At 40.6% G+C, this 24,055-nt stretch overlaps 1 protein-coding gene across 4 annotated transcripts in view; it reads right to left on the bottom strand.

Annotated features, from left to right (window-relative positions):
* LOC135486323 (ras-related protein Rab-37-like) overlaps positions 1 to 24,055 on the bottom strand; it is a 59,101-nt gene that overhangs the window by 17,954 nt on the left and 17,092 nt on the right. Inside the window, exons 1-4 of one of the 4 annotated variants that reach the window (XM_064769031.1) lie at positions 13,077 to 13,272; positions 11,233 to 11,343; positions 5,773 to 5,814; positions 4,506 to 4,572 (exon numbers count right to left, since the gene is read on the bottom strand). In XM_064769031.1, the coding sequence (XP_064625101.1) occupies positions 4,506 to 4,572; positions 5,773 to 5,814; positions 11,233 to 11,343; positions 13,077 to 13,208 (352 nt within the window). In that variant the 5' untranslated portion in view covers positions 13,209 to 13,272. Of the gene's footprint in view, positions 1 to 2,977; positions 3,045 to 4,505; positions 4,573 to 5,772; positions 5,815 to 11,232; positions 11,344 to 13,076; positions 13,273 to 14,159; positions 14,271 to 24,055 lie in introns of those variants that run through there. The other 3 variants (XM_064769040.1, XM_064769047.1, XM_064769056.1) reach the window with 3 other exon arrangements.

The following is a 24,055-nucleotide window of genomic DNA, read 5'->3' as shown; positions in this document are numbered from 1 at the left end:
TTGGGGCGCCTTTTAACCGAACATGGTTACTTGGCATTTAATGGTTATAAATGTTACCATATCAGACAAACGGAAATTAGGTTGAGAAAACATCCTGCGCCAGTAGAATCTTGGAGTGATGATTTCAATAGCAATGCATGCAAACGGGAGATCAAAGGGGCAGACATGACTGGGGGATGATTTAATAACTTGTACCACAGCGCTCGTAATGATCCAATCTGATGTACGACCACGCCGGGTGATTTGGATGACCATGAGGTGAAAATAGCACTTAGCATGCAAGTCATTAGGCAATATAAGACTCTTACTCCTGTTAAATCAAATAAATGAGCGCCCATGGCTGATTTCCCATTATCTGATACAAGAAGGAGAACAAGTCGGTTTCCATTCAGTACTCATATTTTGTTTGTTCATTTTGCATTTAATCTCTATGCACACAACTTTGGTGATATTTGGATTGAATGTGAGATCAATGGGGACTATATAAGTGGCCAATTCTAGCAAGATTTCTTTCAATTCGTTAGCTTGGAGAATGAAAGACAACAGCTCTTGCAACCAGAAGTGATCGCCTATCTCTACGGCCATGACAGCTATATTTACATCTCCCAACTAATCTACAACAAATGCCTATAAATGCCAAAGAAAAACCATCAAAGAAAATATCTTGCATAAGAGTGTGAGACTGACTATGATTTAGTCAACACTAGTGATATTTCCTTGACTTCGTTGGCTTGGAGAATGAAAGACAACAACTGTTGTAACCAACCAACTGGTTGCTCATCCCAAGGGGCCCTGCGGCTAGAGATACCAACCCAACTTCAAAGACAGCCAAATTCCGAAGAAAAAGTGCCAAAGAAATGTTTTGCAAAGGAGCACGAGACTGATGGAGACGTATGGCCAATCCCAGTGAAATTTCTGCATTGGTTATCGGCTTTCCGAATGAAAGGCAACTGGTTTATACAGCGGAAACAGGTACTTCTTTCGCATTCCTCAGAGGTAAGTTGTTGTAAAGGCTAACTGGTGATGCATTGAATTCCTGATTCTTTAACATATTCTTCTTGGTTGCGCAGGCTACACAAAGAGGTTTTTCTATGTAAGCTCCTTCCGCACCGCACCGCCTAATCAGATTTTTTATCATCACTAAAACTTCACACCAAACAAGCCAAAAGTAGCTGCATTATTATAAGAGATATCAACACATGATGTGGTGTGCCATATTCAAAGAAGAGCCATCCTGCAACCGTCATTTTTTCATAATCTACATTTCTGTAATTTGTTTCGGTAATTTTATTTACGATGTGAAGAAAACTACCAGTATGTTTTTTCGTTTTGCTCAAGATTGCCAAGCTGAAATTAAAGTGATAGGCAGCTCAGCAGATCTTGGCCAACGTTTAATTTGTTGACATCCTCCGGCGTCTCCATCAAGACGGAGAGCATCATTTGATAAATTGGCCTCAGTAAAAATGAGATCGGGATGTGCTAAGTGGATTGCAAAGTGGATTGACAATTTATCACTTGTTACAGCAGGCAAAGCAGCATCTTCTGCTGTTGGTGTCAACAACCTTGTGGTTGCCTGTACTTAAAGGAGGGACTATAGACAGGAGCAGGGCGGTTAAATGGGCCAGTTGTATCCAGTTACGTATGTGCATGAAACTCTACTTCAAATAGCATCTGAAACGCAAAATTTATACATCTACTTGTAATGCAGAATAGTGAAAATATATGTCTGTTACACAGCACTTCCATGCACTGATAGATGCATTACAGTTTGTCTCTTACTATGAGCAGATGACGCTAACTTCATGCCCATGAGCAACCAGGAACGAAATATGATTATTCTGTTCTGGTTTGCGTACAACGGCACTGATCTAAAATTCTTACCGAGACAGTGAGTGAAAATACTAATCAATACTAAAAGCCACACCTGTGCAATGCAGGACAAGATACCGTAAACCAGGTAATGCTCGCAAAGCCAAAAGCGTGTGAAGTCGCTGATCTTCATTTTACAACGGAATGAATTCCGTGTCTGCAGCCAAAATTTATGGTTTATGTATGTGAGTTGTGATTTTAGCAAGTTTAATGCTTGCATTTGCCTCCTTAATTGGGAAATGCTTGAAAACAAAACAGTTGTGACTATTACCTGGTTTACAGTACCACAGAGAGATAGGAAGAGAAGATGAGAAATTGACAAGTTGGGTTAATGGTGAGATCGGTCAGTGTCAGGTTGTTTACAAAGTGTCACCTTTACAGTTCTGGCCACAAGTAATGTCTAAACAATATGCTTAACATCTCAAACAAGTCTACAAAAGTACCAACACATATTAGTGCATGCTGTTTCTGGAGGCAGAACATGAACTCTAACATGAAATGAGTGCATATACTGTGGTCTATCAAGTTATATTTTCTTCTAAATCTATAGACAATAATGACACTGAAGTATACATAATGGCAGTTTGAGGGTGAAGTATTCAATGTTATGGCATTCCTTTTTTTCAAGAATGTAAACAAATCTTCTCAAAAGCTCTTTTTGAGGCCAACTGGTACTAAATTGATGATTTCCAGACTATCAGAACACTCATGGAGCGCCCCTAGTTTTCATGGTAGCACCTTAAATTTGCGCCCCAATTGAAACCTTACTTTCCCTTGGCCAGCCCTGTTCCTTTTTTGAAATCCCCAGACAACCCCTCTGGTAACACAACTTTTCTTCAGATTCAGCATCTTTCGTGGCTAGAGCAAATAATCCAGAATTTTGATACCACCTGTTAGGTAAGATCAAATCTTCATGTTTTCGTGTTGGTGCGATATTAGAGCAGAGGGACTAAACCTTTTTGTCATTTTGGCGATTTTTTTTACTAAATCTCCTCTTCTCACCATTGTCATCAAACATGTCAAATGTATGTAAATATGAGAAGAAAACACATCACAAAAAGCATTTGAAGCCGCTGAGAGATAAATATAGAGAGATTAACCTATATACCATGAGCATCTCGGTAGTAAGCATGAGTGACACTTCGAAAACGTTCCTGGCCCGCTGTATCCCATATCTGCAATACATACAATTTACATACATTTGCATAGTTTTGCATACATTTGCATAGTAATTAGACAAAGCTTGGTTATATATTATGTTTTAAAGCTGTGAGGAGATAAAAGGAATACAGACCCACTGCCAGTGCCACAGGTTAGATACACACAAAAGGTGGAGCTGCTGATGCTATGTCATTGCTTTGGTAAAAAATTGTTTAAAGAACTATGCAGTAAGGTGCCCCGGAGTCAGTTTTTTGAAAGTCCTTTTTCCTATCTTATGCAGATTTTCGGGGACTGTAGTAAAGGATATATCTTTTGACAACATTTTGGGGGAATGGAACAAAAAAGGAGAAAAAATGGACGATAATTTAAGAGTTAAAAATCAATTTCTTCAAACTGACTTATCACTAACCAATAAATTCTGTCTTCAAATAAACAGTAATGGTATTATAAATGATGACTTTGACTGACAGAGCTCATGCAACCAAAGCCAAGCAAGGACAATGAATCAGCACTAGCACGTACCATGAAATTAGTAGCATATTGATATTTTCTAACATTTCTTTGCAGTCAATTAGGAAACAGTTTCTTAAAGGTGAATAAACCAGAGCTAGAGTTGACAAAATGTTCAGGGGCGATTTAAACCCTGACTTCAGGAGAGAGCAAATCAGACATTCCCCTGATTACAGCAAATGATTACATTCACCACTCATGTTTAAAAGTTACACGCAAAAACTGCTGACAGCAAAGCAGCTCTGCAGCTGAATCGGTTTAGCTTTGATTTCTGTGTCAAAAATGACGTAAAAGCCGATTATTCATGGTAGATGCTTATCCTCCACCTTGGGTTAAAACACCATCAGACACCTAGAAATAATCCAATATACCACCAAGGTCTACACAAATAATTCTAGATCTTTGATGACGTTGAGCCACCCATTACCACTAACTGCCGTGTGTTAAGCCATCTATAGCACTCGCAAGGTCTACTGAGCCATCTTCTGCCAACACAAAGATTACAGAATTCGTGATCACAGAGGTTTTCTTTTTCGAAAGACATACCACGATAAATTTTTTCTTTCAGAAAACGATAATTTATTTCTTCCCAAAACCACTTGGTATGAGTTTGGAATAACGCTTTGACAAAAAGCAGCGCACAAATGGGTATTTTTATCACTGCAACCTGCAATTATAACTGCTGCAATGCACAACAGAAAGATCTCTGCGGATAAAACAAAACTGATGGTATGGTATTGTCTTCAGGTTATTGCGATCATGAATTCTTATCACAGGCACTTGCGATGGCCACCAAAACAAGCAATTTTTGTTGCGGGTGATCATGATAACATGTCGCAGCAATTGAAATCACTTGTCTGCGGAGTGCTTAAGCCTTGGAGTAAAGAGTCCATGGCTAATATGGCTAAACAGAAGAAAGCTCAGCACCACCTCCTATGACCAATATTGAAGTACGAGCCACGTACCATTTGCGTCACGGTAATATGCCCGCGTAATACTGCGGAAGCGTTCTTGACCTGCAGTATCCCATATCTGCAATGCATATAATTAACATAAATTTCCATAATTTTGCATACATTAGATTTGGCCCTGATCGACAAACCTGCAGAGGATAGAATTTTTAGATATTTAGTTATGACGCAATGGCACAATAATGATGCGACTAAAGGGATGTAAATCGTGATATGGACGGTATTGGGAGCTGTATTTTTACTGCCTGATCTCATCCTTATCTCTTCATGGTTAGTTCTGGATAATTCCTCATGTAACTAAGCGCAATAAGATTCCACAGTTTTTTAAAACGGACAAAGCTAAAGTTGAAAACAACCCCGAGAAGCCAAAGGCCAATACTAAATGTACATCAGCCAACGCCGTAAGATATTTTTGTAAAAAGCTGATATTCATTATTACTGGTGGGCGCACAAACATTACCAATGGTCTTTAAGACCCACTTATATCACAACAGATCTTCGCAACTCCCAATGCACAAAATGAATTGTGCAAGGAATCAATTTTATCAAGACGAAACCATGACCACACCAGAAGCAGAAATCACCACAGCATTTCTGGCCATCTCGCTTGATGACAAATGGCTACTCTACCCATTATGATAATTGTTATTACTTTATTATTCACTAATCGGCTGGTGTGTTTCATCTGAATCAATTAGAGGAATTAAATATCGAGTTATGATTGATTAGGGGAAATCTGACAAATTAAAACAACACGGTCTCCTTCAAATCGCATTTCCTTGCATTTTATGAGGTAATCGTACTATTTTTTCAGTTTTTCAGTTTTTATAAGTTGCCTGATGCTTGCCCAATAGCACTGCAACATCAAAGGGGGGGGGGGGGTAGACGAAGCCAGGGGAAGCGGTGGTCTTCAGGTGATTGATTACACAGTAATTGGATTGGTCAGTGTCTGATTTAGCGATGAATAGATTCCTCATACAATTGTGAATAGTTTTGATCAGAGATCGGAGATCGGAGATCGAGGCACCTTTCCACAATGCTGACGCTGTGCAACATAATCTGACCTCCCTGGCTCCTGCCTGCCCTGGTTTCTTCCCCCCTCCACTCCTGAAGTATGAAGCCTCAGATACAAAATGAAAAACAGCTCGAATTTTCATAAGATTTTGGAAGAGAAGTTCATGAATTTAAATGAAAGATTAAAACAAAAACACTAACAAACATCTTGAACAATTGAACAGAAAGGAATGATAGGACAACTCACCTGTAGTTTTACTTTACAGCCTTCTACATTTACAACTTTATTCTGAAATTAAGACAAAAAGAAGGTAACTCATAAAGATGAAATTAAAGTCTCAAAATTTAAATTTGTCCATTGGGCAGCTGATGGACCAATTACTACATTTCCAGTCAATGCCAACAATCTTTTTGCATATGTGACTCGCTCTACAAAAAATTGGCGCTTGTCGCATCTGAACTCGACAGGTTGATACGGACTTGTTGTTCACTTCCCTATTGTAGACCTTTTGTGAAATCTATTACAAACTGATTTGGTCACATTTCACAAAAGATCTAGGGAAATGAACAACAAGTCCGTATCAACCTGTCAAGTTCAGATGCGACAAGCGCCTAGTTTTGGTAGAGCGGGTCACATATATTCCATGGATATCTCAACAAATCTGGTAATATCCCTTCAGGGCCACATGACACACTCTGCTTGAACAAAGCCATCTAATTGCAAAAACAATTCAGTTTATTAGCACATGATGGATACTTGCATTAGCTATGAACCCCTAGACAAACATTCATGTGTTATAATTGACATTTACCCATCAATTATAAATCGCTGAGGACACTTGGGGGAAACAACCATTTTGTTTGAATGAATATTCAAGCCAACATTTACACAACGCCAGCCACTTGGAACTCTACACATCGGTTTAATTGGAGGGATCCGTAATTAAGGGATACAAATACACAAAAGACAACACATAATACTGAGACGGTTTGATATGCGATTTTAAAAAATGACGAGAAGGCAACTGAACTAAGGTTACTCTTGTGAATTCTGTGTCAGTGTGTGGTCTGAATGTAAGTAATATCTGGTGAAATAACAATGAAATATGATTTTTCTTCCTTGCACTGATGACAAGTTTTATCAGAAGTCCAAATATGAAAAGGCAGCCTTCACTGCATGAACTGGCTGTGGGTGGGGAAACCTAATCTTAACATTGATAAAATAAACTGGTTGCCATAGACCGGTGAAGTGAATTAAACCCACACAGGCGTGAAAGACGCAATCAACCCAGCATACAGATGAGTTACGATATCGGATTAATACACGAGGGGAGAGTCAAACAGGTCTCATGAGCATAAAAACGCTTTGCTCATTTCCCCCATACAATCTTTGTTCACCGAGTACCATACATAAGAGGGAGAATGGTCTTTTTTCGGGACGCATGGTCGGGCAGAAAAAAATCAATGTCGGATTTATAGTAGATGCTCCAAGTTCAGCGGGGTTCAGGAGAAGCATTATATGGCTTCTGGCATGTCTGATTATAGCGATATTGTGCGATCAGCGGTTTAGCCTACTTCTATAGCTTCAACGCCCACCAAAATGTTCCTTCTCATTTCCTGTTAAAGATACCTCTGGCGCAGATCAGATTTAGCTAGAATCGACAGCCTCCGGAACATGAAGACAATAAGGATCCATTCAGAAACCCTCTGCAAGGAAATTCCATAGAAATGACCCGATGCATCAATTGCTTTGATACCCATGGAGGCGAGGGAAATGTAGGAGCAGTTAATTGCTTGCACAAAATTCACTTCAAGCAGAGAATCTTGCTTATCGGGAATCAGTAGCACAGGGTCTTTCTTCAGCAGGACAGGTTAAACTCACTTCCCTTCTAATATGAAATGAGAAGGGCTGAAATGATCACTAGGGAAACCTGTGGAGTCCAAAGATTTCAGGAACTTTTTTAGTCCGGTAGTCAACAGCATCATATACTGCTGAGTTTACTGCTCATCTTAGAGAACAAAACGGACCTCTAATGACGAATCTACAAAGAAGCCCAACTCACTTCCTGAGGACATTTCTTCACCCATTAGGATTCCTCAATAGAAGCCTTTCAGCATAAAACAAACGGTGTGGGAGATACCATTTCCTTTGAAAGTGCTTGTCCATAGGAAGACTTGGTGGATATGAGAGACATGTCCGGAGGTCAGTAGACACGACTGTCTTGTGTGTTATTGTATAAGGGAAGACAGAGAAATACCCAAAAGCAATTCTGCACTGATTATTAAGATACAACAAACAATAAAAGATTGCTGAAGTTTCCTAGGAAAACAAACACATGGACGTTTTCATCCTTATACTGTACAATAAAATTTTTCGTCAATGATGAAGCATCCTGGTTTAACCAGTGGTTTTCAATATACATGTACTCTGCCTCTCAATATCACTGACGAGGAGTGAACCTGAATCTCAGGCTGATGATATAGAGGACGGACATTGACCGAACATACTCCCTTAAGACTTCCAGAGACTGTCACATAAAGAGCTTCTAATCTCCCTGACTCCTGTTCTAAATCATTTTCATATAAGGATTTGAAATCTACAAAAATATAAAATTAATCTCCAAAACTCAGATTATGAATCTGAGAACACTTCATAGCTTAAATTCACGAGCAACAGAAAGTAATCCTAAGTGGTTGAACCTTGGTATTTCACTTGGGAACTCATGCCTTTATTGATGAATGAAATGGCCAGGGCCATTGTGCTCACCTCATGTGGAGGAAAGATGGATAAAGAGCATGGTATTGTGTCATGTAGTGTTAGGTTTGATGTAGGTCCAAGCAATTACAATTTCCCCAAAATGGCCAATTTACAGTACATTCGACCTCTGTGACCTTGAAAAGTTGGTCAAATCAAAGAAGACCCGGGTGATACATTGAATGGTTGTTAGAATTAGATGTACCTATGATATAAAATTGGTGCCAATCGGGTACTAGGAATAATGGCATTTTGATGAATTTAGGATTTGGCCCCCTCCCTGGAGGCCAAACGGCAAATCAGATCGCACCAAACTTCGGTACCTGAGATCACCTGACCAAAGGGTACATGTGTACTTAATTTGTGATCAATAGTCATTGCAGTTAAGAAACGTGCCATAGTTACGTCCTGACGGCGAATTTACGTCATTTGACCTCTGTGACCTTGACAAGAAGGTCAAATTAAAAACCTGTGTGACATATACTGTATGGTGGTTAGATGTACCCATGATATCAAATTGGTGGCAATCGGGCAAGATGTTAAGGAATTATCACATTTTTAAGGTTTTTGGATTTTGCCCCCTGGTGGTCAAGTGGTGAATCATATTGGACCAAACTTCGGTCCCTGAGATCACCTGACTAAGGGGTAAATGTGTACCAAATTTGGTATCAATAGTCATTGCAGTTTAGAAACGTGCCATCGTTACATCCTAACGGCCAATTTACACCATTTGACCTCTGTGACCTTGAAAAGGAGGTCAAATCAAAAACCCGGAGGATATATGATGCACCTTTGCTAGAAGTACCTACCATATTTTTTTCAAAATTTCCCGACTACTATTAAGGGAGATATTGCATATTTTCACTTTTAACGTTTGGCCCCCTGGTGGCCAAACCATGAAACGAATCGGACTGAAACTTGGTCTCCAAGGTGTCATTACATAAGGGTACATGTGTACCAAGTTTCAACTCAATAGCTCTAACAGTTACGAAACGTGCCCTGCTAACGGACGACGGACGACGACGACGACGACGACGACGACGACGACGACGGACGACGGACGCCACGGTATGGGATAAGCTCACCTCTGCTAAGGTGAGCTAAAAACTCTGACATATAACATTTCTTTTCCTAAGGCCTACTTGGTTTGTTCAAAAATTTGAAAACTAAACTTCAAATCAGACTTTGATTTGAGACTTTGATTTGATGACTTTGGAAGGAATTTTTTCAATAAATAGTCATGGCAATGGAGGGGGGGGGGGGGTCTGACAATGTCAACTGCCTCCAATGCCGCTTGAAATTGTTGGATATGAGGCCTTTCACCAACAACTCCCTGATCAAAGGGGACACATGACAATAAAAGGCATGGTTCTTCTTTTGGCATCACTAATGTAGGCCTGCCTCCCTCAACTAACCGAACCAAAGGACCACAATAAAACGAGGAAAGGCTAAATCCTTTTGTATTATTTAGAAATGATGGCATATCAATGTCATGACGCCCACAATCCTCCTACACCTTCATATTGCTTTCCGTTTCCATGGCTACTCGCTATCTTCTCAAGTTAAGGAAGAGTTGCTGAAACGGGTAGGCGGTTGATTGTGGTTCAATTGAACAGCTGGTCAAACTACAAAAATCAAACTGAGATCCACTGGCGAGTTTGCCTCCCTAGCTAATGCATAAAGGCCCCTTTTACTGTGGAAATTTTTGACTTTGAGGGGCAGTTGCATTCTGTGTTCAGACTGGGAACAAAAATTGTCACTTTAAACTTGAGGCATTAAAAACCTGTAGTGTTATAACTTTTGGCAAGGAATCCCAGCGGAACCTTTTGAGACATCCTGTATACTGAACTAGTTCCAGTTCCACCCACAAGTATAGTAATCATTTCTTATCATCATGAAGTAGCTCAACCTAAATATGGTAAAGTGTGAGTAAACATGCCTGAAGAATCGTCAATCAAACTCAAGTATATGGGCCACAGGAACATGTTCATTGAGATGAGATTAACACTTCAGACAGTGAATATCCAACAAATGGCCAAATGAAGACTTAGATCATCTGTAAGGCTAGTTTGGTGCATTGGCACTGACTGTCCGATGCTATGCAGACCACTGCAGACTTCAACAGTATCTTCAACCCAGGCTTTGAGCTAGCATAAGACATGATCTAAGAGAGTCCGCTTTCACACCCCCCCCCCCCCCCCCCCAGAAGAATGTAAACACATTCCTCCACTGAAATCATCTTCACGCACGTCTTTACAGTGCTTCTTTAGTCACGTTCACAACCCAGGTGCATGCGAGCGACAAGGACATCATGAATATAGAGTGTTTCCAAAGTAAGCTTATCGGCAGCGATGTTGAAGACATTGGCATCATTATTGGGCCTCTGATTGTCAGCACAAAGATTTAGTTGACAGGGTTGCAATAAAATCAATTTATATCACGGAAACCTGTCATATTTTTGGTGTGATGTTGTCAGGCGTTGTCACGGCAACCTTCAGAGGTGCTAATGACAAAATATTACCACAACTACTTTATGCGTGTGAAGAGACAGTTGTAGTTGATCAGAATGACGGCATCGATTCCTTTAAAAAAAGAGAAGTCCCCACTTGTAAGTCTTTTAGCTTCATATCTGCGACTAGACTAAGAAGGAGATGTCCAGTTGTGACACCCTCGCTTCCCTGTCATTGCTCAAAGCACCAACTTGACTGAACTGATTTTGCGGTTAGAATTCTGCCTCTGGGACAATTTCACAATCTCCACTCGCAAATTGTACTGTTGCACCATCTGACAGAGATGTGCTTTTTACAATGGGACGGGGACTTTTTACAGTGGGACGTTGTGACCGGTAGTACGCCATTCCCCCTCTCGATACAAAGAGCACAAAAGAAGGGGAGAAATCAAACTGGGTTGTCCTCAATCTGGAGTCTTACAGAAATATCTTTTATCACTCACCCTAAAATCAATACCGACGGTCGATATAAAGCTGCCGGAGAGAAAAGCACCATCTTTAAATCGGACGAGTAAGCAAGTCTTGCCGACCCCACTGTCGCCGATCAGCATCACCTAGAAAAACCAGCACATGTGATGGAGAATGCAAGGTGGACGGAGCGTTCAGGTACAACATGAGGAAACTACTCAAACTAGTTTAGAGTAAATGGGTGATATGAATAAAGACGAGCAAATGCTTTTATCTAAAACTCGATGTACATTTACACTACACCTTTCTGTACAAAATGGAAGTAAAAGCATTTACCAGACTATTCATATCAGCCAATGAATTTAAACTGTCACAACTAATTCAACTAACCTGAACCTAAAACTAGCTAAGACTAAGAGTAATTTCATACTTTTTCCTCGAAAATAATGAATGACCTTAACTAATACTGGCTGATGGAAATTGAGTGGATTACTAGTTTCGATACTTTGGGTACACTGGTTCCTAGTAGTAGTACGGTATGTTAGGTGGACGGATCCTGATACCAATGGTCAAGTTTATGGAATGGAAGCACCAGGTTTGGACCAAAATGTGACCCATCACACAAAATTAGGTAGTTAGTTGCCAGGTCTTGTATTAAGCAATTATTAACGATAAGATTACATCGATAAACCTTGAACCTTCTTGGAAATTCAACTTGTGATGTTTGAACCTAAACAGGGTTAATAATGATGCTATAAGCTTCAGCCCTGGTACTATGTATCAAGTGTAATCTAATAAATATGTTTTAAAGACTGGTTTGGTATTATTCAGCTGGTGTAGCGCCTTTTAAATTTGCCCATGATTTCAGAAATATTCAGGAATCACAATCAAATTTTCACTGCGCATTACATTGTGTGCCTGGCTGTTTATATAATGTGTGAGGTATACTTTGAATACGGAATTGGGATAATGTTGGATAATGAATGGGCCATTTGAGCTGAACAAAATAACGTATTGTCATCATTTAAATGGTGTGCTCCAAGGCATTGGAGCCTAATAGTGGTGTAGCCCATACATCATGTACGTCACTTAAAAACTTCAATCCCAGATATGCGAATGGTACAGTTTTAACTTTTAAGACACTCCTCAAGACCTTTTTCCTCAAGACCCACCTTTTTCAACAACATTACGAACATTAGAATTGTTTATTGCTGTCAAAGACTATACGGTACTTCTTATAGAGACTCTGTTTTTGTTAAGCGCCTTTGAACGGCCCAATATAGGACTGATAAGGGCGCTATATAAATGTGATACATAGATAGATAGATAGATTTGCTGAGACCCATCAGCTAACATAGCCAGCAAATGACATAAATCATGCATAATCAGGTGCGCAACGTCATTTGCTGGCTCTATTAGCTGATTGGTCAGTTATGCGCAAACTGTACCCTCGGCATATTCGGGACCGAAGTTCTTAAGTATTGAAATACGCTCGACACGCTACGCTACGCTACGCTACGCTACGCTCGGCTGTGCAGAGAGCCTATGGGCGGCCTCGAAAAGGGCTGGAATTCCAGGCTTACGTGACATACATAAGTAGGCCTATTATGGCCCAGGGCCTATAAATGATTTCAGTTTTTTACCTTACTACTGCAATTCACAGTCTTCATGATGGTCTTAAGTTAGATAATCAGATATACTCAGCAAGACTGACAACAAGTTAACTTCCCATACAGCATGACACACCATCCAACAATGCTTTAGCTAGTTGACATGCCCATAACACTACTCATGAATTGATATTGAAATACCATATTGTGATAATTAAATGTACATAACAATACACTACAGAATGTACACACAAGAATGCCCAACCCACCTTGCATGCTACATCATAAAACTCTGTCGGACTTGATGGCGGTCGGGCTAAACCGTTAGGCCCATTGGGCGGCGGTAAGTTGTTCATTTGGAAGACTTTTTCCTTGCTCGGGTTATCCACGATCCCAGACATGACACTACCAAACCATCGTCGAAACACAACTAAAAAAGCGAGGAAACTTGCTTGTGTTGATCAACACGCCACATTGATGCCAGCGCCATCTGTACTTGATTGGCATAACAAGCACCTGTTGATTGATATGATAACCGGCTGGCAGAGGCAATCGGTCGGTTGTGCTAACCAGCTGGAAGAGTTTAAAAACCTGGCATGATTTTCCTGGTATTTAAACTAGCAATGATTTTACCTTAGAATAATTAGTACTCTAGGATTTTACTGATAATTTTCGTGTCCTTTTCACTCGTTCAGCGGGTTATCTCACATGCGGTTTAACTCTTCCAGTTGGTTAGCAATGTTGTGAATGCCATGCGTCATCGACTGCGTGATTGACGTCAGTGAGTGTCCGAATGGCGTTAGTTGACAGATGTTACGCAACTATTGTCACCACAAACACCAGCGCCTTATGAATGAATTGATTTGCCGATTACTCGTATCATATTCATATTGATAATAATGATAATGATACCACTGATAATACTATATGTACATGAATGAATAACGAAAAGTAAATGAAGAGAAAAACAATGTTGTGGATACATGTGGAGTCGAACCCGTGACCACGAGATCGAAAGTCCAGCTTTCTAACCGTTGAACAACAGAGGTTTTTTATGGTGGACAAGCGCGGCAAACAAACAATTAAAAAAACCTAGGTACCTGGGTTGTGGACAGATCATGCTCCTATCTGTTCTTTGTTGCACATTTTCGAATGGTGCTCACTATTCGTTTCAACCTGATTTTATTGTTTTGTACGACTTTTGGTCTTTACATTCCATAACATGCCAGAGGCGTACAATCACTGTCTTGGAAGTCAATATGAGATTTGCGGTGAAGTACCCAGTCATTAAAGCGAACGTGCCAACTTCTACCTGGAAAATAACTGTGTGTGATAACTGTTTATTGCCTTACCGTGAACCCGATTCCTACTGTCGCCGAGAATGAACCGCTGTGAAATTTGCCCTGGTCGAACTGGACGAGTAATGAAGTTTTACCGACACCACTATCTCCCACGAGAATCGTCTGCAAAGAGATAAGGAATGAGGGTAAACGGAGTGTTGGACATTTAGAATTACCAAATAAGTTATTTTTTATTTTGCTCTCTCCCACTGACTTGACCATAAGAACTGGTATTCCAGTTCGATTATATCGTGCTCCCCGAACGCCAGACCAGAGGTAACGGAGTGTCACAACTCCCCATGAATCTGTGTTTGTCTCCTAAATATGTGTCACTTTATACAGTGCGTTAGACAGATTGATGATGACCTCTATACATGTATATATACAATTTACTTCTAAAAATTGGTAATGATAGTATGACGAAAGCTTTTAATATTTCAGGACACCCTGATATGAGGACGACACTGATCTTATAGTTTAGGTGTTATTGCAAAGATGGCGATGTCAGTCAATCGGATGCTTGGCTGAGTGAAGCTCAAAGGCGATAATTGACATGATATTTGCACTGTCTTCGTCATGTTGGTAGACAACACGGCTTCCTCTGTAATCCCTCGAAATGGAAAGGTTAAACTTATACATGTTCATGACATATCGGAAACCAAATAGCTCACAAGGAAACCGCAGGAAAAGATAACCTATCTTCTGTTGATGGCAACATTGGAAAAGTAAACTTGAGGATCAACATTTCACTTTGCTCATTATTCCCCGGACTTCATGTCCTGCTGGATCTATGATTCCATCATACCTGTGACAGCGGATATAGTCCTCCTGGAGTCATAGTCCGGTAGCATTGTATTTGACCAATTAAGCAGCATGATCTATTGTACCGCTAACCCTAACCAAAACATTTAGCAATGCGGGCTATTGTTACACGGACTATCAGCCCTAGGACTACTATCCCCGTCACACGGGCTATAAAATCTTCTAATAAACTCGGCCTTGCGCTACATTTATCTTAATTCAACTTTTTTCCACAATGTGCGACCTTGTATTCATCACTCGAGTAATATCATCAAACTCTTATCGATCTTATTCAACAGGTTGTTTGAAGCGAACGCCAGTCTAAGAAATACCGCGATAAATTCGTCGAAATTTCCACCTCTTTGTCGCACAGGAGTTGTATCAGTCAAGATAACTTGATGAGGAAATTGCTTTTCGTTTAGGTTGATGTAGCGATGACGAAGTGGTCATGTGACATAGAGGTAATTCATTTAGTGCGGGATGAATGTGGTTGTATGATTATCGCCTGAAAGAGTCTCCAGCGGAAGTCTCTTGCGGCTTACCACGATGCAAACTTGTAGCGGAAATCTAACCCCAACAACAGTATGGCAGTTAACAAAACCCTGTTGTTGGATCTTTGAAATTTGGAGAAGCAGTCCGTTGTCCTCGGTTAACTACCATCGGACCGTTTGTTTCTACCCCTGACAAGATTTCCTGTCGGATCAATGATGAGCAAATACCAGAACGTGAACGCGTCAAGACCTTTCCTAACTATCTGACAAGCCCTACATAAGTCATCTTGTTTAGCCCTACGCAATCATGCCAATTAAAAGCGATAACAATTCAGTGATAGTGATCACCATGGAAGAGCGTTCCAATCTAACTACTCAAAAGCTTGAAACCATTGTCAACAACATCACCAACTAGCTATATTATAGTCATAATCAGCGACAGCGTGGCAATCTCATCATCACCCTGCTCCTCATTATTGATCCTCGACTATCTTGGTAATGCTCAGGTAATTACTATCCTTTCTCGAGCTGATTGAACCGCGGGCAAAGGATGGATACTTTGGATACTTTCATCGGCTTTCGTCGCTTCAGACAACAAAACAGAACCTGCCTGGGCTTTGTATTGGATATCATTGGTGAGACCCTTTGGCTGTGATAGCTAAGTCCTTGTGGCCCTGAGACATTGAGGTGCAAGTGTCGCCTGGTTTTAGTATTGAATTCGATAGCTGATGGTGTGCCGGTGAGACCTAAATAGGCGCCAAATGTTTTGTATCGGACATCATAGCTGGTATACCTGGTTTAGTCGCTTAGAGACTAGGATAGGAAACAGAAGGTACAAATTATATCAAGGGCTGCAGAGACACCAGTAGCCAAGACAACGTACAGGCTCTACATTCATGGTGACCTTTGCCATTTGTCAGTGTATATTGGCGGAAAAAGCTCAGTAGGCGTTTTGTTAATGGTTCTCTGTATTTCAGACGATCTATGAAAAGAACAAACCATTACATCTTAGACATATCGGAGTGTTCTCTTGCCAGTACAGCACTGGAGGTGGATGGGATGATGACGTTGAAAACCTCATCCCGGAATCTTCATCATTCCTCGCGAAACTGCTTCACAACTAATCGCACTAATTATCGAGAGAACTGAGGCTTTGATGCATTCCACACTCTCTGTTCACCTCATGATCCCCCTACGACCAGCAACTTGTCGTGTACACACTCGGCTCTGACGTTAAACGTTAATTGATTCTATGTTCCAATCTCATCTTGGGTTATTAGCTTCCTATATTTGCTTCTGGGTTCAATTTCGTTAGCGCTGAGACGTGAAGAGGACAATGAATTCTACGTGGAGGGAACATGAGGGTTCTCCATAAATGTCAAGTCTTAGGGTGCCTTTAATCACGAATGAGCATGCTTGAGCTGTAAAGGCAAGTACTGGCTTCAAGTGAGATTGCATTTACCATGGTTGAGGCCACTCTTCAGCTGGTAGGCAAGCACACAGCCCAACCAACTGAAGACTCAAGTTGCTTGGTTGAGGACACATGGGTTGGTTGTTCACGCAAGCATAGCTCATACTGCTGAAGACTGATCAGTCTTCATTCAGCAGGGTGAGCTATGCTCAAACTGCTGAAGACTGAGGCTGTCTTAATAATGGTTGAGGACATATGGACTGTCGTGCCCGCAAGCATAGCTCAACTTGCTGAAGACTGCGGCTGCATTAATCATGGTTAAGGACACATCGGCTGTTATGCACGCAAGTATAGCTCAACCTGTTAAAGACTGAGGCTGCATTAGTTACGTGCTAGTTTAACCCTTGATGTACATTTGGTACCTTAGCCTAGCATAGGTCAAATTGGCTGAAGACTGAAGCTGCTTCAGTCTGTCATGACTGTGTTCACATGGGCTATCATTGCAAGTATAGCAGAACTTCTTGAATATTGATCCACATGGAGCAATGATTTACACTCCACTTATTGCCAATCCATCTCTCTGACCGCAAACATCACTGGTCGTGGACAGTATGTTTGGCTGTTGATACTGAGCATGATATACCTCATTCGGATGTCACGATCTACAAGCCATTCCCATTTCCTCCAAATCTATCTATCTGGCCTAATAATATGGTCATGTATAGAAAATGCATGTTATGGCCAAATCGATTTTGATTATATCCATGTGATACGTTTTCGATCATTATTGGAATGTGGTTCTCGTTTGGGGACGCTTGCGATTGAGTCCATCGATCGAGATATTTCCTGAAAAAAAAATGTTCATGTTAAAAAATAAATCATGTGATGTCCTTTTCCAGCCACCGTAGTATAGTGTAGTTTGGGGACAATATCATATTCTTACTTTTACCGGCATTAAAAGAAGCAGCAGAATGTGGTTCTGGCGATGCCAAAGCCTTGGACCAACCATGGGGTCAAGGGTGTAGTACTTTGCGTATACGACAACTCGAGATTCATTTATAGACCGGCACTCTGCAGAATAGTACCAGGACACGGTGGTCATGCCGTCGATCATTGTCTGTAACATCAGCGAAAGAGCTCTTTATTCATTTTCATTCAGATTCACAAGTCGTTTAGCTAAGTAACCCAGTCGCAACGCGATCGGAAATACAAAAGTTACCACTGATGGGGATAGTTTATCAGGAAAGGCTATAGTACCCGACTCGTTACGAATTCTTGGCGAACTTACAGAGGAAATGGTGTAATTAGCCGGAGTTAACAACAAATGTATCTAGAATAAGAATTTCCCTCTAAACGATACGGAAAACTAGATATGGACCATGAGGGATCATTTGCGGATTGGCGAGGTCTCATACACGAATGCTTTGGCATGGTTTGAAAACATTGCTGGAGACCATGGGTACTCAAACCTGATTCGGATGAATCTAATCTTCTCACATGTTACTCTTTTACTATAACAGAGCTCAATATGACCAAGAATATGCTTGATACCACTGGTATATCCCCAGTTGTTATCAACCACACGCTGCCAGATGGACATCGAAATTGAATTTGAGAATTCCAGAACATTATCTTGGCTCTCTATATTCCCACCCATGGTAAATATCGCAATTGAGTTTCGGAGCGTAGGCGGTAGCATCCACGGCTGCACACCGAGTCTGCCCAAGGGCTTCTGTCCTTTCTCATTGCGTTCAATAAGACTGATGGACCGATGGAAACTCTATCATTGGCCATATTTGATAATGCCAAAGGGCATAGGGCATAGCGGCATCTCTCCGAAGGGTTGTGGGTGGAATAGTGGCCTTCTTGATCACGCCAGGTTGACAGTCCCGGCACGCACAGGGTAAAGTGGTGGTAATGAATGCCGGGACTGCATAAGTCGATTAAGTCTATTGGTTTTTAGGAAATGATAGAAAAGAACTTTGATATCAAGAATCCACGATAAAAAGGTCAATTCTTTAAACAAAGACAGCTCGATGAGATCCATGAACGTAACTGCGTATCAAGCTTATTACATGATTGTCGGATTGTCCTTTGGGGTCGTTAAAAATAAGCTAAGAGGCCACAATATGACTCCTCATTCAGAGGCAGACATCGGCGTTAATTATATTTAGCACTGGGCTGGGCTGTCACAATTTGTTGAATGACTCTCAGCGTCTTACAGTAGCATCACCCGATCCTCTCCAGCTTATTCAAACCATCTTGAATTGCGACGTATCAATTTTGCGCATGTCAATTTATCATTTCTGAAGTCATAAAAACCAGTGGAGGCGATATTTTTAAAATTCTTTATTTAAAAAGACGTCCCTCCGGGGCATACATCGCATCGTAAATTAATGAAATTTTTTCAATTTTCAATCTAAATAAATCTTGTGGGGTGAATAGGATATTAAATTTAAACTGTTTATTACATGTCGGTCTTGGCAATGCGCGCGTTCATAGTGGAAGTCACAACAGCTCGATTAGGAAACCAACAAAATGCAAAATGAGGAACAGTCTGAGGGGCATAGAACCGAATTGAGATTTAAACCAGGCTGAGCTCTTAATCAGATATGTCTCGCCGCCTATATGAAGGGGGAATTCTGCGAAAAAGAATAATCCCTTGTATGCTGTAACTCCTTTCATCCCAGGTCATTGGTCATTATAGCCATGCACCGGAACCAGCTGTTGTCGAACAATATGATACGACACGACGTTCCTTTCATGGAGAACCGGTGTAAAAGTAAAAAGTGTCCCCCCTGGAAAAATTGTCCGGCCCTATTGTATTCTGCAATATGGTTCTATAGAGACCCTGACAGTCAATAGCTCAGAGATTGAAGCGCATAATAGAATCCTTTGTTCCCGGACATTTTATCCTAGGACATTTTAAACTTCTACACCGGGTTAGTGTTTCACCGACATGATAAACCAAGGCAATCACATTGTTTTAGCTTCAGTTCTACAGTTTCTTCGATTTCATTCGGCCAACGTGGTTGTACATTTCCTATTGTAGTCACCTTTTGGCGACAACAAAAAGAATCCGCCCTTAGTCTATAAAGTATCAAGCCATCAAAAATAGATGCGCGAGCACTGATAAACTGGCATAGTGACGCAAACTGTTCGGTCGATATATTGATCAGGGGAGGATTGTCCTTCCCTAACAAAACTGATCGGCGCTTGCGTGAGTGCATTGAAACCCAGTGCTTTTGTGACATTAGTTGCTGGTGATTTCCGCAGATAAGAATAAAAGATAGGCTATAACCAGTTACAGTAACTCTGATACATCCGGCAATCGTTGCACATTTCCTATTGCAGCAGCCGTTTGGCGATACATCATTGACACTGCTCAGTTAGTCTGTAAAGCATCGGCAATCAAAAATAGATGCTGAAGCACTGATAAAGTGGCTCACTGACGCACAGTCGATTCAATGTATTGATCCAGGGAGGATCGTCCACCGCGTTCAAAACTGATCGGCGCTTCCGTGAGCGCATTGATACCCATTGGTTTGTAACATGGTTACTGGTGATTCGAAATGGAAACACCAACGTAGTTGAAGCATGTTTCTCTTGATACACTTCCGAAGAGAAGACTACGATCTGAAATGATGTGACACATCAATTTAAAGTCTCCATTCTTATTTGGCGTCGGAGGCGATCGTAGAATTCTGTTCTATTTGAGCTGTAACGAAATGGATTACTCGCCAAAGAAACGGATAAATGAAATTTGCAATATCAAAGTAGTATTTCGTTTTATGAATAATTTCTTCTAAAGTTACTTAAGTATAATTATGTCATTACCGGCGAGAACTGACTGAACAAAATGAATTCACCGCTAGCTCTTAATGGATGTTAAGGAAAAAAAAAATCTGACAGAAATCCTTTACTAAGTGTTCGCGGTATTTATAGCTGAACATCAGAATAAGTCGATACGGAATCGATGAAGACCCTTTAATAGTTTGCTGCATGCGAACAGCACCAATTATAACTGCAAATATTTAAACACTGTTTTATAATAAAATAATAATTTGTTGATTAAGGAATTGATATCGAACGCCGCGATTACAGTTGTCTCACCAAACATCGCCAGGGTGGAGCTAAAATGAAGGCAAAATCGGGTAGCCGAGGTCTTTGAACAAAATGACAGCTCTCCCCGAGCTGTGTCAGGTGCCGTTGAGAACCAACAACACTGAGGTATTAATTTTCACTCGAAAACATCTCAAGCGTAATCGACCAAGAATCTATTTTCCGCACCTTTTATACCCAACCAAGAGTCTCACCGAAACGAAATACCGAAGCTGTGCCTTCGAGCAGTTGCAAATAAGCAAAGTGATGAAAATAAAGCTTTTTTCACATCAATGTACGAGGATTGTATCCCATCGCGATATTAATCCCATTGACTTTACCGTCAGTTGCGAAGAAAATGTATTCAAAGGGGTTTTCCTTTGTGAAGCTAATACATGAAGATGATCCGTGATATACCCGAGGACACAGACGCTTATATCTATCTGCGGGAGGAGAGCAATGATCAAAGTTGCAGTTCTCATCATGTTATCGTCATACCTATGATGCTAATTCCAATATGGTTTGTATTTTGAGCATGATGGTCAGGAATAGCTGGTCTCCGGGTAAGGACGTCAGGAACCAACCACTTGGGATACTATTTGCACAGAAATCCTTCAGGATCCGGCAAGAGTATATAGATGAGCCGTTTGGTTTATGGCCTGACATTCTCATCTGAGCTATACATTAACAGAAATAGACTTAAAGCATGAAGATCAGGGATAGCCAATCTATCTTAATCGGCGTTGTGCGTCAGTATCCCTCGATACGTTTACATGTATACTGACGCACAAAGCAGATAAATCGGCATGCCTATTCCTCTCCCATGTACCATGTATATTCATCATAAAACGTCATTAACAAATTCATTCAGCCATCAATATTATACATAAGATAAACAAACATGGTGACTAGGGTGAATGACAGGTTTATCACACACTACTTCATATAGTCTATCACTTTTTGCCGTGATAGGCTATCAATTATTGTCGTATATGGGGTTCGTTTCCTCCAGGTTAGACTAGCAACAGTATCAACAGTACAACAATATATTCCATTCAATCACTCCGAGCTGACGTTCGAACTAAACGCACAGTCGTCTTGATTTCAGTTCGGTTTTTGTCGGCTAACTACATGTAGCTGTGACCAGTTTTGTGTTCAAGGAAGACACATTGATATGGTGCTGCTATAGCTTAAGCGCCGGCAACTTGCAACATGTTCTTTGTACTCCGTGGTGCTTCTTTTCAACCTGTATTTACATGTACTTCAGTAATGCAACAGCTACATGTAGCAACCATCTTTTTTAAATATATGAAGAAGAGTAGAAATTCTTTTTGGGTTCGAGTCATCCCGCGTGTGAATCTGAATTGCGCCTTATCCACCAGTGGCTTTATGTAAATGTCAAGTGTGCCAAAAAAGTCAATAGCCATCCGATTGAACGAGTAAATTGATTTCTTCATCAGAGCCGTTACATCAAAGAAAGCTGAGCGCGAGAATCATCAAGAGAGAAGCCTTACTGATGTACTTCGTTCTTGATCAATTAATACAATTATTTCGCGGGTACTTTTAAGTGTTGATGACGAAGTTAATGAGGAAACTGATGAGATTCTTTCGGAAAACTTTACACACTGTCGGCAGTGTAGTTTCATGACTGACATGAAGGTTGATTTTAGATTTAGTTCAATATTTCAGGGTAGCCGATGAAATTCCTTTTTACATGTAATGCATGGCAAGAATATTGCTCCGGGACTGCGGACGGTGTGATGATATGTTGCTTTGAGATCAATGTACCCATTGACAAACTGAGGATCTAATGTAATCGATACTTTATCTTCATCTTCACCGTCAATATTTAACGGAGGGTAACGGCTCCAAACTTCGCCTTGGAGCCCAGTCTATAGTGCATATTTCCCCAAATATCATAGTCATGGAGTCGAAGGGAGAGGTTGGCAATCATCTGATTTGTTTGATCCGATTGCGACAACTTAGAGTGTCTAAACATGAACTGAAATGAAGGTTGCATATAAACAGAATTAAATGGTCGTTGAATCCACTTTTTATTTGTCCAGTGGTAACTTTTTTTGGTCACTCTCCCGGACTTCGCCTTTTCTTTTTAGTAGGCACTTTTATAGGTGGGTTGTCACCATTGTGTTCCTCCTTTTAGACATCAATTTTATTGTTATGATGTGCTACATTTTTTCCTTGTGTTTTATGCATTGCTATGTTTTATAAGTTGTACACATGTTTTTAATTTATCTAGTGTCTTATAAAGTATTCATTAAAAATAAAATGTATACACGTTAAATAATATAGAATGCTGCACTTAATAAAATCAATTTGTTTGTGGATCAAATCGAAATAAAATGAAAGATGACACGCTATATAATCGTGCGGTGATACGGGGATACAACTTCGTTATTCACGGAAGCTTCCCGAACCAACACCTCTCAAAGAGCGGTCTGCCCGAGGGTCGGTACGAACAGAGTATATTCCTGCTTCGTTTCGAGCGCGTGCCGAAAATGAATCTGAGTATTGCCGTAATCCAGTTCTTTTTTATTGTTGTGAGGATACATTTCTCGACTTCAAATCAAAATTACATGTTTATTAAAGAGGGCTGTCCGACCATATTACATCCGTTAGTAAATACGACGACGGGGACGAGTGGTATCTGTGCATTTCGCTGCTCGAATCAGGCGTCTTGCAAAGCAGTCAGTGTAACTGGTATACCTACATCTGATATCAATGGTGATAGCGTAAGCTGTCAACTATGGACTGCTGCCGTATTAAAGTTAGGAACACAACAGAAAAAGGGAGGTTGTCGTCTTTATGCGGCTAAGGTTAGTCATTTTCTTTAGAGTGTATTATTTGAAGGGGTTAGCGATGGTGTCGGTTTAAATGGTCTCCGATGAATAAGATAGATACCCAATTTACCGGTAACTGACAGGAAGTGTATACATGTTCAATAAGTAACATATTCAGGCATCTTTTAGAAAATAACAATTTTTCTGATACTTAAGTCTAGAGATAACCTTAATCAGGGAAGAGCAATTGGGGCTGATACGATTCGTGGTGCCATCTACGATTGGTAACTGATAACTTATAAATCG

The sequence above is a fragment of the Lineus longissimus genome, chromosome 1 (genome assembly GCF_910592395.1).
Source record: "Lineus longissimus chromosome 1, tnLinLong1.2, whole genome shotgun sequence".
Lineage (NCBI taxonomy): Eukaryota > Metazoa > Nemertea > Pilidiophora > Heteronemertea > Lineidae > Lineus > Lineus longissimus.
This window is presented reverse-complemented; position numbering and strand designations above follow the sequence as displayed.